Source organism: Trichosurus vulpecula, chromosome 2 (assembly GCF_011100635.1).
Source record: "Trichosurus vulpecula isolate mTriVul1 chromosome 2, mTriVul1.pri, whole genome shotgun sequence".
Classification (NCBI taxonomy): domain Eukaryota; kingdom Metazoa; phylum Chordata; class Mammalia; order Diprotodontia; family Phalangeridae; genus Trichosurus; species Trichosurus vulpecula.
In genome coordinates, this window is record NC_050574.1 from 9,059,490 (window position 1) to 9,071,697 (window position 12,208).

A 12,208-nucleotide genomic window follows, 5' to 3' on the forward strand; every position below is an offset into this window, starting at 1 on the left:
CCTGTATGATGATACCACCATAAGTGATCCCCATAGATGCTCTTCCAAGTGGTGAAGCGACTCAGAATTCCTGAAGTCTACACCAGCAGGATTCAAGCTTGCTGCATCTCCCTTACTTTTGGGAAGGCTTAGTACCAGAGGGCTGGCCACAAGATGATGGACGTGTTCAACTCCAGCAACTCAAAGAACTGGCCGCTAAGGCAAAGAGGAACTGGGATGTGAGATAGGAAGAGTGGGCATAATATGGAAGAGAACCCTGGTTCTAGAATCAGAGCTGCAGGAGAAAGTGCTGCTCCTTATTAGCACTCACTTTGAATGCATTTCCCTTGACAGACACTGAGATGAAGTCATCCAAATGTAATGAGTGTGGGAAAGCCTTCAGTAATGGTTTCAAATTCAAGGGCACAGCAGAGAATTCATGCTAAAGAGAAACCCTGACTGTAACAAATGTGGGAAAACCTTCAGCCACCACTTGGACTTCACTAAGGACACCCAAGAGAATCCACCCTGGAGTGAAACCTCTATGGATTTAGTGAATGTGTGAAAGCTGTTAACCCCTAGTTAAAGGTCAGCCCTTCTTCAACGTCAGAAAATTCACAGCAAAATTCACATTAGTAAGGTATGTGTCTTTAAATATAAGTAAGAGTACACACACACACAAAAAAGAATCTAAGGTTTCTTAAGGGCATATATATGTCTGCCTGACTTGATTACTGACTGATTACAAAAAGAAACTATTTCTATAGGGCTTTCAAATGTTCTCCACAAGAATCCCTGTGAGAGGGGGCCTCAGTAAAGGCCTTTACTTTGAGCTAGATGTATCAACTGGCAGACTATTAAAGGTAAGACTATTGGTAGGGGCTCATGAGTGATAGTTTTAGCAGTGTGGAGCACAGAGTACCATGAACCTAAGCTAATCATCCTTGAGGGGGGCCAATCTCAGCTGAAGAGTACCCCAGAGGGGACACAATGACAAAAGATTTTGCAAACAACCAACAGCTTCGTGTGGGAGGCCATTTTAAAATGTTCTCTTGTATTTTTATTTAATTAAATCTTTCCCAGTTATGTTTTTCTCAGCATTCTTTTTTTATTTTGAGTTCCAGAATGTCTCCCTACCACCAGCTTTTGCCCCACCCATTGAGAAGGCAAAGCATCATGATACCTATTATACATGCTGTGCAATTTTTGTAAACCTGTGCAGTCCACCCAGAACAAAAGTGCATTGTGAGAAGCCAACTGTCTTACAAAGTTGTCAAGAATTTCATGAACTAGAGAGGAATTTGTAACCTGAAAAGCACTGCCCCAAGAGAAGGCATTTTTATCCTTCTAAATCCAAGCCTCCTAGAGTTGGAAGAAACCCATGGGGTTCTCTCTTCCACTCTTCCATTCTTTGCATAAGACCCCTCTTCATCAGACTTTTCAGTCACTCAGTCCTGGAGGTAGCTCCTACCCTGGGATTTTGTGTTCTCCAGCGGCTCTCCTGGTACACTTGGTTTTTCTTTAATTTTTTTTTTAAATTATGAACTTCACCAACAAACACCAGTATTCCAACATATGACATATGTGTCCATGAAACATGAGTAGTATGTCCACATGCATTGTCCAGATGTAAAGGTGTGGCTTGTGGGTGGCATGGCTAGAAGTGATCTGAGACCTGGCCCTCTTCTTCAGACAGTAAAGACCAGGGGTAGTGCCTACCACCAGCACATTAGCTGGGTGTCTGGATGGAAAGTTAGGCAGGATTCAGGAGGATCTGCAGGTTGGGACCTCTTTTTCTTCAGTCTCCAAGAGGGGCACTTGACTAGAATCAGAGCCATCTGCCCCCCTTAAATACTTCTAACCCAGGATATTCTTTGGGCAAGTCAGAAGCCACTTCCTCGTGGTGGCTCTCAAAGGTGAAGCAAATCTTTAGTTTGCACTCACCAGCTTGGCTCCATCCCACAAATTCTGGTTACACAAAAAAATCATCACAAATAGTGAGTAGCTAGTAAACCCATTTATGTGAATAAAATAACAAAAATCAGAGATGTTCTGTAGATTAGGATATACCAGAAAATACACAACAACGAAGTGCTTGGGAGAGAGGTATCTCAGTTCACGCCATGAGAGTCCCAGGAGGTCCATTCTCGCAGTGGACACGCTGAGTACTGGCTTCTGCTCTATGACGCCCACACGGGTCTCTCCGAGGGAGCTCTGGTACTCCATCCTTCGGTGATTTGCCCAGCGTTCTCCATCCACCTAGAGACGTATCTCACTCTGCTTGGGGCAGCCAGGGACTGCTGGTTGCAAGCCTGGTTAGCCTCACAGGACCAAAATGAGGGTTGCATACGGAATGGTGAACCGCTGCAACACGCAGTTTGGTTTTTAAAAATGACTCGCCCGGGACTTTTTAGGGATTAGAAAAGGCACCTGCCAAGACTGAGCCCAGGTCGGTTTCCTGCTGCGCAATACCCCGCAACACGTGAATGCACAGCAAGGCCCAGCTCTGTGACCTTGACAAGAAGTCCTTAGTTTCAGGCTCGGTGGGGATGATGCTCCTTACTCAGTGGACTGCCCGGGCTCTTGGGAGGGGGTTTCAGAGCCCAAGGGAGCTCACTGTGGCTGGAATTCGGGGCTCTAGACCCAGTAGAGCGCTGCTTCCACAGTGAAAAGAGGGGGCGGGGCTCAGGGGCGTGGGCCTCCTCAGCTCTATAATGGGGATTACCACGCAGTCTGCACCTGACAGAGGCTGCAGGGAACCCAGGCCCGGGTCACCCAGGGAGCCTCGCACGCCCGGACCAAGAGCCGGGAGCTGTCCCTGCCGCCCCCAGGAAGCTGGGAGCAGGCATTCAGGCGGCTCCCCCCACCAGCTCAATGCAGGGGATCTGAGGGCTGGCCTGTTTCCTCCTCCGTTAAATGAGTTTGAGGGTGGGCACCTCCTGCCCAAGGTCAGACGGCAGAGGATTTGTGACACATTTAGTACAGGATTGGGCACATATTAGGTGCTTAATAAATGCTTCCCTTCGGAAGCAGGGCAGGGCTGGTGATGTTGACTGTAGCTGTGTAGCTTTGGGCACGTCCCTCATACTCTGTGCCTCAGTTTCCCCTCTAACAAAGGGGTGGGGGCAAGGCCTGGAGAATCCCTAAAGAGCCTCCAGCTTGGGGAGGGGCGGAGCCAAACCCACAGGCTCCACCCTTCGAAGGAGGGCCTCGTGGCCACGCCCCCTCAACGGCCCCCTAGAGCCTCCACAGGTCAGGAGGGGAGGGCGCATGCGCATTGGCCAGGGCTGTCTGAGAAGGAAGGGCGCAGCGGCTGGAAAGTGGAGGGGGGAAGGGTTGGCGAAAAGAAGTACCAGCCTGGGGGCGAGGCGCCGAAAGAGAGGAAGCGTAGGAGTGTAGAGGAAAATGGTCTGGGGGAAGGAGAGGGCTCACAACATTTGGGAGCCCGGGCAGATGCGTGTCGGGGGCGGGGGGCAGAGGAGGTGTGTGTGGAATGTTCCGGGAGAGCGCCCCTAAGGAGCCCTCGCCCAGCCTACATCCCCTCCCCTTAAAGGGCCAGGCGGCTCCATGGGCGCGCGGCCCCGGATTAGAATGAGGCGCGTCCGCGCGCGGCCCCCTCCCCTCGCCCTTTTCAGAAGCTAGTGTCCGCAGGTAATGGGGCCCTAACCGCCTTAAAGTCCAGGCCTGCCTCCAGCCGCCACCCGCCCCTCCCCGCTCCGCAGCGGGCGGTCAGAGCGAAGGCGGGGCCTCTCGTGGCCCTGCCCCTCCCCGGGCCCGCGCTCAGACATCCCGGGTCCAACCCCTGGGTTTGGTCGAGGAGGAGGAGCCTGGGTTGGGGTCCTAGCCCCACCCTCACCGTGTCCCGGTCGGGGTGTGCCCGGGCCGGGGGCTCCGGTAGCCCTTGGAAGCGGGGGGGGGGGGGCCGGGCTCGGTCGGACAGTCAGTCAATACACACTGTGTGCCAGGCACTGGCCCCAAAGGAAGGCTCACCCTGGTCCCTGCCCTCAAGGAGCTTACAGTCTACCGTGTGAACAACCCCGAAAAACGAGCTGATCTGGGGATAGCAAACCTCGGCGTTCAGGGCCATTCGGAAGGGCTTCCCTGCCAAGGCGGGGGTGGGGGGTGTCAGCTGGGGCTTAAAGAAGACCCAAGGGGGCAGGGGGAGGGACCGGAGGTTACCAAGAGCTTTGAATGCCAAACCCAGCACTTTGTATTGGATTCTGGAGGTGATGGGCGTCCTCAGGAGTTTACTGAGTGACAGGGTCCGACGTGCACATTAGGAGAACGTGGTGGCTGAATGGAGGCAGGCAGACCCCCGCCTCCCCCCAACTATTGCAGTGGTCCGAGCATGAGGAGATGAGGGTCTTCATCAGGGTGGGGGCAGGGGACAGAAGGGGTGCGCCCAGGTGCTTCTGTGAAGGTAAAATCAACCAGGGATGCTGCGAAGGTGAAATTGATGAGAGGTGCTGCAGAGGTGAAATCGACAGGCCTTGGCACCCTATGGAATGGGGGGTGTGTATGAGAGAGTGAGGGGTCCAGGAAGACTCCTGGGTTAGGAGCTTGGGGGACAGGGAGGATGCGGGTTCAACAGTAATAGGGAGGGTAGGAGGGGCCCTTAGTGCAGTGGAGATAGTGCTGGTCCTGAAATCAGGAAGGCTCTTCTTTCTGAGTTCAAATCTGACCCCAAACACTTGCTAGCTCTGACTCTGGACAAGTCACTTTACCCTGTTGGCCTCAGTTTCCTCAGCTGGAAAATAAGTTGGAGAAGAAAATGGCAAATCACTCCAGTGTCGTTACCAAGAAAACCCCAAATGAGGTCACGAGGAGCCAGACACAACTGAACAATGACAAAGGACGGGGGAGGGAGAGTCGAAGGGGTGCGGAACCTGCAGCCTCTAGCCAACATGGACCCTTGTAGGTCCTCAAGTGCAGCCCTTTGACTGAATCCAAACTTCACCAAACAACCACATGTGGTCTCAAGGCCACAGGTTCCCCATCCCTGGGGAAAAGACAATGTGTTTGGTTTTGTATATGTTAAGTTTGAGATGTCTACTGGACATCTGGTTCTAGTCTGAAAGGCTGAGATTGGAAGTCAGCAGAGAGATTGATCAGGGCATGGGGATGGGGACTAGATCCATGGAAGCTGAGGAGATCCCCAAGTGAGGTAGGACAGAAGGAGGAGAGAGCCCAGGACAGGAGCCTTGAAGGCCATCTTTGGAGAGAGGGTGGGATCTGAAAGAGGATCCAGCAAAGGAGGCAGAGAAGGAGCAGTCAGAGAGGTGGGGAGGAGAACCAGGAGGGAGAGAGGCGGGGTAAGTCAAAAACCTAGAAGGAAGAGGGTTATCAAGGAGGAGAGAATGATCAATTCACAGTACCCAAGGCTGCAGAGAGGCCAAGGAGAGAGAAAAGGCCACTGGGCTTGGCCCAGAGATCATTGATAACTCCAGAGAGAGCACCTCACTGGCAAGATGAGGTGAATAGCCAGATCACAGAAGTTAAGAAGTGAGTGGGAGGAGAGGGAGCCCAGCGGCCTTTGCTTTCTTGAGTTTAGCCACGGAAGGGAGGCAAGGCATGGGAGAACAGCTGATGGAGATGGGTGGAGACATGAGTGTTTGTGGGTGGTCTTGATTAGGGTGTCCTGGTGAGAAGTCAGAGCCCCTGGGAGTGGGAGAGGGGGTGGGCAGTAGCCTAACAGCCCTAGGGGTTCTCTTGGGATTGGACCTGTGGGGCTAACACTTTGCCTGGCCACTCAGTCACATCCAGATCCTGACTCATAATCCAAACCATTTGGGGCTTAGAACCAAACCTGGGCCTCTAGTTTTTTGGTCCCTGGGGGCCTCTCCCCAGGCTCCCTTCCTCTTCCTCCTTCTCCTCTTCCTGCTAGGGATCGCTACTGTAGAATTTGGACAGACTGAGCCAAAAGCATACAGTGAGCTGAGCTTTCGGCAAAGCTAGAGGGAACCAGGCCCCACTGAGTGGGGAGAGTGACTGGTGAGTAGGGCCTTGGAAGGGGAGGAGGCAGGCCCTGTACTCTGTATGTGAAGGCGAGGCAGCTGCTCCTCCCAGGAGCCCTAACTTCTGTCCTCAGAGGTGCCTCATGCAGCCCTTGCTGGAAGGAGGAATGTCCTCTACTTTGTCATCTCCAATGACAAGGAGCTCACTCCTTGGAACCCAGCAGGGTATCACAGAAAGGGGCCTGTTCTCTAGACTTGACACAGCTGAGCTCAAGTGACTTTTTCAGCCCCAGTGGCAAATCCAGACCATCCCCTGAGACATGGAGGGGCTTTCACCTGCACTGGTAGAAGGAGAAACAATTATGATGAGAGCATATGGTCCCCCGTGCTGCCAGGGGCAGGGGCAGCAGTAAAGAGGGACGACAAAAACCTGGACATAGAGGAAGGCAGCCAGGACTGGGTGGGAGCAGGGGACCAGGCCCTAGAAGGAGCTAGCCAAGGAACTGGACTTCCATAGCCTGGAGAAGTGAACAGGAAGAGAAGGGGGTCCCTTGGAGGAGTGAGGGGCTCTGGGCTCCAGTCAGGGATCAGCCATTGGAGCTGTCAGCTAGGAGTTTAGGCCACAGAGAGGGCCGCTCTTTCAGCTACAGACATTGGAGCATAGCATTTGAGGGCAGAGGACCTAGGTTCACATCCTTTGTGTTGAGTCTTTTTACTGTTTTTTCACTGTCCACTGAGAGGGTTGGATCAGGCAGCCTTGGTTCCTGCCAGGGATAGATCTAGGGCCCAGTAATCTTTTTTTTAAAAAATATTTATTAAAAAAGTTTTTGCATGCAACTAAAAAATAAGATACACAGGCAATGGGGTGTAGAAATTTATCTTGTCCTACAAGAAAGGAAGGGAAAAGGGGATGAGAGGGGAGGGGGGTGATAGAGGGGAGGGCTGACTGGGGAACAGGGCAACCAGAATATATGCCATCTTGGAGTGGGGGGGAGGGTAGAAATGGGGAGAAAATTTGTAATTCAAACTATTGTGAAAATCGATGCTGAAAACTAAATATGTTAAATAAATAAATTTAAATTAAAAAAAAACCAAAAAAATATTTATTTGAGGCAATCAAGGTTAAGTGACTTGCTCAGGGTCACACATCTAGTAAGTATCTGAGACTGTATTTGAACTCACATCCTACTGGCCCCTAGGCCAGTGTTCTAACCACATAGCCGCTCTGGACCCGATGACCTTTAACACGATGGAGCTGTATGAAACGGCCCCTTTCTGTGATCCGGAGGAGCCTGTCTCTGGTCGGTGGCTCTTGGCACCTTGGCACCTCTTGACAAGGCTCCTGAGGCGCCAGAAGCCAGGTCACATTCAGCCTCCTCCCTTCTCTGGGTCTCAGTTGTCCTTGCTCTAAAATGAACAGTTAGGTCTTAATGAGGCCTGACCCTTCCCATCTGAGGCCCTCCTGGTCCCTTGAGGCCCATAAAGACTCTGTTCTTGAACCCCTGCAGATTCAGGACAGGAGACGTTTAGAAAGGACAAGAATGACCGAGAATCGTCTTATTCCTGAGTGGAAACATATGAAAAAAATTATCAGCGATGTCTTGAATAAACGCAAGGTAAGAGATTGTTGCTAGGTCCGTATGCAACCTTTCATCCAACATTTATTAAGTGCCTACTGCATTCAGAGGACTGGGCCCCCCAGCCCCAGCCACTGAAATGGGATGGGATCCCTGTCCTCAGGGAACATATAGGAAGAGGTGACCCAAAGGTGCAAGTTCCTTATTCGTTACAGAGGGCAAGGGATCCACCTTGGGGCTGAGGCTCAGCATGCCTGTCCTTGGGAAAGAGATATGGGTTCTTTCCAAGCCTGAAGGCCAGATGAGCGACCTGCAGGGAAACATGAGACATCATGGGTAAAGGGGAGCACTGGCTTGGAGTTAGGAAGCCCTGGGTTCTAATCCCACCTCCGACCCATCTTGGGGCCTCAGTTTCCAAAAGTGAGGAGTTTGGACTTGATGGTTCCCAATGTCCTAGCTGGAAACCCAGGATCCTGTGGGTGTTTTTTCTTTTTTTCTGGGGTGGTGAGGCAGCAGATTATGGCTTGGTATAAGGAATGGAGTGCCTCTGGAGGTAGTGAGCTTCCCATCTGCTGAGGTCAGGATGACCCCTGGGAGTGGCTGTGGAAGTGGAGATTTCTGAGGGGCTGCACTGGATGGCCCCTGAGGGCAACCATTCCAGTTCTGTGCACCTGGGCTGCCTGGGGGACTCGATTAGACAAAAATCAATTCAACAGCACGTGTGAAGGGCCCTGTACATGCTGGGCCCTGCACTGCCAGGTGCCCGAGGTACAGAGACAAGATAAGACACACTCCATTCCTGCTGGGGTACAGACAAAAAATGGGAATCATCCCTGTCCCCAGGGAGCTTATACTTGGGGGAGAAGCAGCAGGTACCCAGAGAAGGATCATCCAAGCTGATGTTCCTGTACAGCTTGAGGGTCTCCAGGTGTTTACTGGAGTCCCTCCTCCGAGTCTCAGCCCTGCCCCACCAGGGAAAATGCACTGAGGAATTTGGTGGGGCAAAGGAGGAAGGTGCCAGAAACTGAAGCAGGGTCCGGCAGGGCTTCATTGGGCTTCTGAAGTCCCATAATACCTGTTAAACATGAAAGTTTGGTTAAAGGAAACAACAGAGCTAGGTGATCGAAAAATCCATGTTGTTTATTATTTTCCCTTAGAGCATAACTAAGCTAGCTTACTTGTATGTACAAGGAGTCAGAGCATAAGCTCTGGCTGTCTGAACACAGGAATGAGAAAACTTATATATGTTATTTTAGCAGACCTAGCAAGCCTGTATTACCTCACGTTTATGACCCCCATGTATGTTTAACCATGATACAAGAAGAGGATTTTCCTTAATGGAATAGGGTTGTAAAGAATGTTGACAAAGGTCAGTTAATATTAAGCGAGGTTAGGGGTTAAGGGGGTTAGGGTCTCATCCTTTAATGGCTAACGGGTAAGAATGTCCTTAGGTCAGTCTAATCTCGTCTTGTTGACAGAGGTAAGGGTATTTCCTGAGCAAACTTTTAGAGAGAACAAAGAAGCCCAGGTCCTGGATCTTCATCCAGTTACTCATTAATTCAGGCTCTGGGTCTACTTGAAATTAGAAATGATATAAAATAGTATGATATTTTCCACATACCGTAGCGCTAGGAGGGGACTTGACCATGACCTCCTGGTCCCCAGATGCCGGATCATTGTCAGAGGGAGGCCCTCATATTACAGATGTTAAACCTGAAAATTTGGTTGAAGGAAACAACAGAGCTAGGTGATAGAAAAATCCATGTTGTTTATTATTTTCCCTTAAAGCATAGCAGAGCTAGCTTACTTGTACGTACAAGGAGTCAGAGTATAAACTCTGGCTGCCTGAACAAAGCAATGAGAAAACTTATATACGTTATTTTAGCAGAGCTAGCAAGCCTGTATGACCTCACTTTTATGACCCCCATGTATGTTTAACCATGATACAAGAAGAGGATTTTCCTTAATGGAATAGATTGTAAATACAACAAATTAGATAGTTGTCAAAGTGTCAATTGGATTTGCAACCCCAGGATCTCTGTGTTTAATTGGCCATTAACATTCCACAACATAGTATATGCCCATAAAATATTAAGATAAGGAAAAGTCACATAATTCAAGATAGTGTCTGGGGTCAAGGTTTTCACCCTTAATGGCCATGGACAGAGCAAGAAATGCTCCATCTGGATTTGTTGATACAAGAGAACAGAGACTGTTAGGATCAGGCTTTTCTTCTGGTTAAGTAGTTCAGGCCCTGAGTCTTATTGAAATTACAAAAATGATATAAAATAGTATAATATTTTCCACACAGAGAAGGAGATTAAAATTTGGTGACTTGTCCAAGGTCACACAGATAGAAAGATAGCAGAACTGGGATCCAAGCCCAGGTTCTCTGACTCCAAACCTGGCAGCATTTCCATTGGGCCCCAGAACCCACTCATTTCATAGAGCAAGAAACAGGCCCAGAGAGCAGAAGGGACTTGTCCATTCTTTCAGACATCCATGGTGCCTAAAGTAGCCAACCTCAACTTTCAGGATTAGCTGGATTCTGTTCTCCTTAAAAGCCAAAGCTGTGGTGGGAGGCCCCTAAGCCCTGCTCCACCCTGAACCTCATCAGGCCCCCTGGGCAAACCTGATCCTCATGGGGGTGGGGGTGGGGCTTGGATTGGCAAGCCTGAATTCCTGGCCTCGAATTCCAACCCCAATCAGGTTGGGGCCCAAATTCCTGGCTGGACTCCATCAGAGAAAGGCCGGACCCTCAGCAGAGGCTCTGAGGGAAAGGGTCTGTTTCATTTCACCCACCTTTCCAGTCCCTCAGGCTCCCACCTAGAAAGCATCCTGGACTCCCCCTCTCTCTCACTCCCAGATCCAACATGACGCCAGGGCATGTCGATTTCCCCTCTTCAGTATCTCTTGACCTGTCCCCTTCTCTCCTCTGCCCTGCCCCCACCCTGGTGCAGATCCTCATCCCCCCACCCCCTGTACCCATGCAGCAGCTGCTGGGGGGTGGGCCAGCCTTCAGTCTCTCCCCACTCTATTCAGCCACTAAAGTGATCTTCTTAAAGCACAGGTCTGAACCTCTTCAACAACTTCCACTGGCTTCCTATCACTTCCAGGAGCAAATGCAAAGTGCTCTGCTTGGTATCCCAAGGTCTTTATAAGCTGCCCCTTCCTACCTTCCTAGGCTTTTGACCCTGCCCTCTAGGCACTCTGCAATCCAGGGACACTGGCCTTTATGCCTCATCCACCCCTTTGCCCTGTTCCCCAGGCCCGGACACCCTCCTTCACTTCTGCCTCTTAGCGTCCCAAGCTTGAGTGCTACCTCCTAAGGCCTGTCCAGTGACTTTGTCACTTTGTGCATTCATTATTTTTATACACATCTATATGGCATATGCTTTTCTAGAAATGGTATATATCTTCAATCATCAAGTGTCTATTAAGCCCCCACCCCGGGAGGTGCCAGGGAGGTGCCAGGCTGTATCAGTGATTAAGGCGGGCCTTTTTGCTGTTCTTCTCTTAAGTGCCTTTAATGATTCTGGCCTTTGTTTGAATGGGGTGGGTAAAATGGGATCTTGTTGTCTTGGAGTGTTTCTCACCACTAAGACAATGTAATGGTAATCAGGGCAAGACTTTTGGTTGTCTTTTCCTTTGTAATGTTGAGATAGTTAAGTACCTTTCAAATGCAACAGCCAGAAAAATGGGATTTTTCACTGTTCTTTGTTTGAGTGCTTCTCAGCACTGACCTAATCAAGTGCCCCAGGGTCCTGAGACAGGTATGGAAGATCCGAAGTTGGTGTTTGACTTTTGGGGTTCACTCATGGATGGAGTGTTGAGACTCTGGGCAAGCCGTTGTGACTGCTCCCCTCGCTTTGTAACCCAGACAGATATTGGTGCTTCTCTGGTAACTATGAATTGTGATTTGAATCAGACAAGGTCTGTCTGTGGATGTTTGTAATTTCTGTTTGTATTTGCCTTGAAGTTCAGGGTGCTGGCTTTTCCCCCGAACTGAGTGAATGATATAAATATATGTATGTTTGATTAAACTGAGATTGTTAACCCCCTAAAGTTGGTTTCCTTAGAAAGGCAGGTCAAAGAACCTGTGCTAGCAGCCCTCCTGTGCGCTGGTGTTATTGGTCTTACACCCGCAGCAGCTGCTAGTAGCATTGTTGTTACATGGGCACTCTGACAAGTGCTGGAGGGAAAAGGACAAAAGAAACAGGTCCTGTCCGCCCCCAGAGCTTTTGTTTTCTTGGGGGTCAAACAGCCCAGACTCACTGACCACTGAGGGCACGGCCTCTGTCTGATGGAGTCCAGCCAGCCCCGCCCCCTCGAGGGTCAGGTTTGATGGGGGTGCCGGGCTTGGGGGCCTCTCACCACAGCTTTGGCTTTTAAGGAGACCAAGGAAAAGGGAATCCAGCTAATCCTGAGAGGGAGCAGGTAGGGAGTTTGAGGCACCACAGATGTCTGAAAGAATGGGGAAGTCCCTTCTGCTCTCTGGGACCCAGTTTCCTCCTCCATCTGGCCAAATTGTGTGAAGAGGCAGGACTCAGAGGCTGGCTTGGCACTGCCATCAGCCTTGGGTACTGAGTAAGTCTGGGGAGCCATGGGAGGTCTTTGAGCAGGGGAGGGATGTGATAAGAGGAAGATGACTCAGGCAGTTTGGATTAGGAAGGGAGCCCAGATGGAGGCAGGTCCAAT

General features: G+C 50.6%; 1 protein-coding gene across 1 annotated transcript in view; it reads left to right on the forward strand.

The window, feature by feature from the left end:
* The first annotated feature begins 7,459 nt into the window (after positions 1-7,459).
* The window catches only part of WDR87 (WD repeat domain 87), a 37,274-nt gene continuing 32,525 nt past the window's right edge, over positions 7,460-12,208 (forward strand). The window contains exon 1 of the mRNA XM_036746765.1: positions 7,460-7,549. Coding sequence (XP_036602660.1) covers positions 7,475-7,549 — 75 coding nt within the window. The 5' untranslated portion in view covers positions 7,460-7,474. The remainder of the gene's footprint in view (positions 7,550-12,208) is intronic.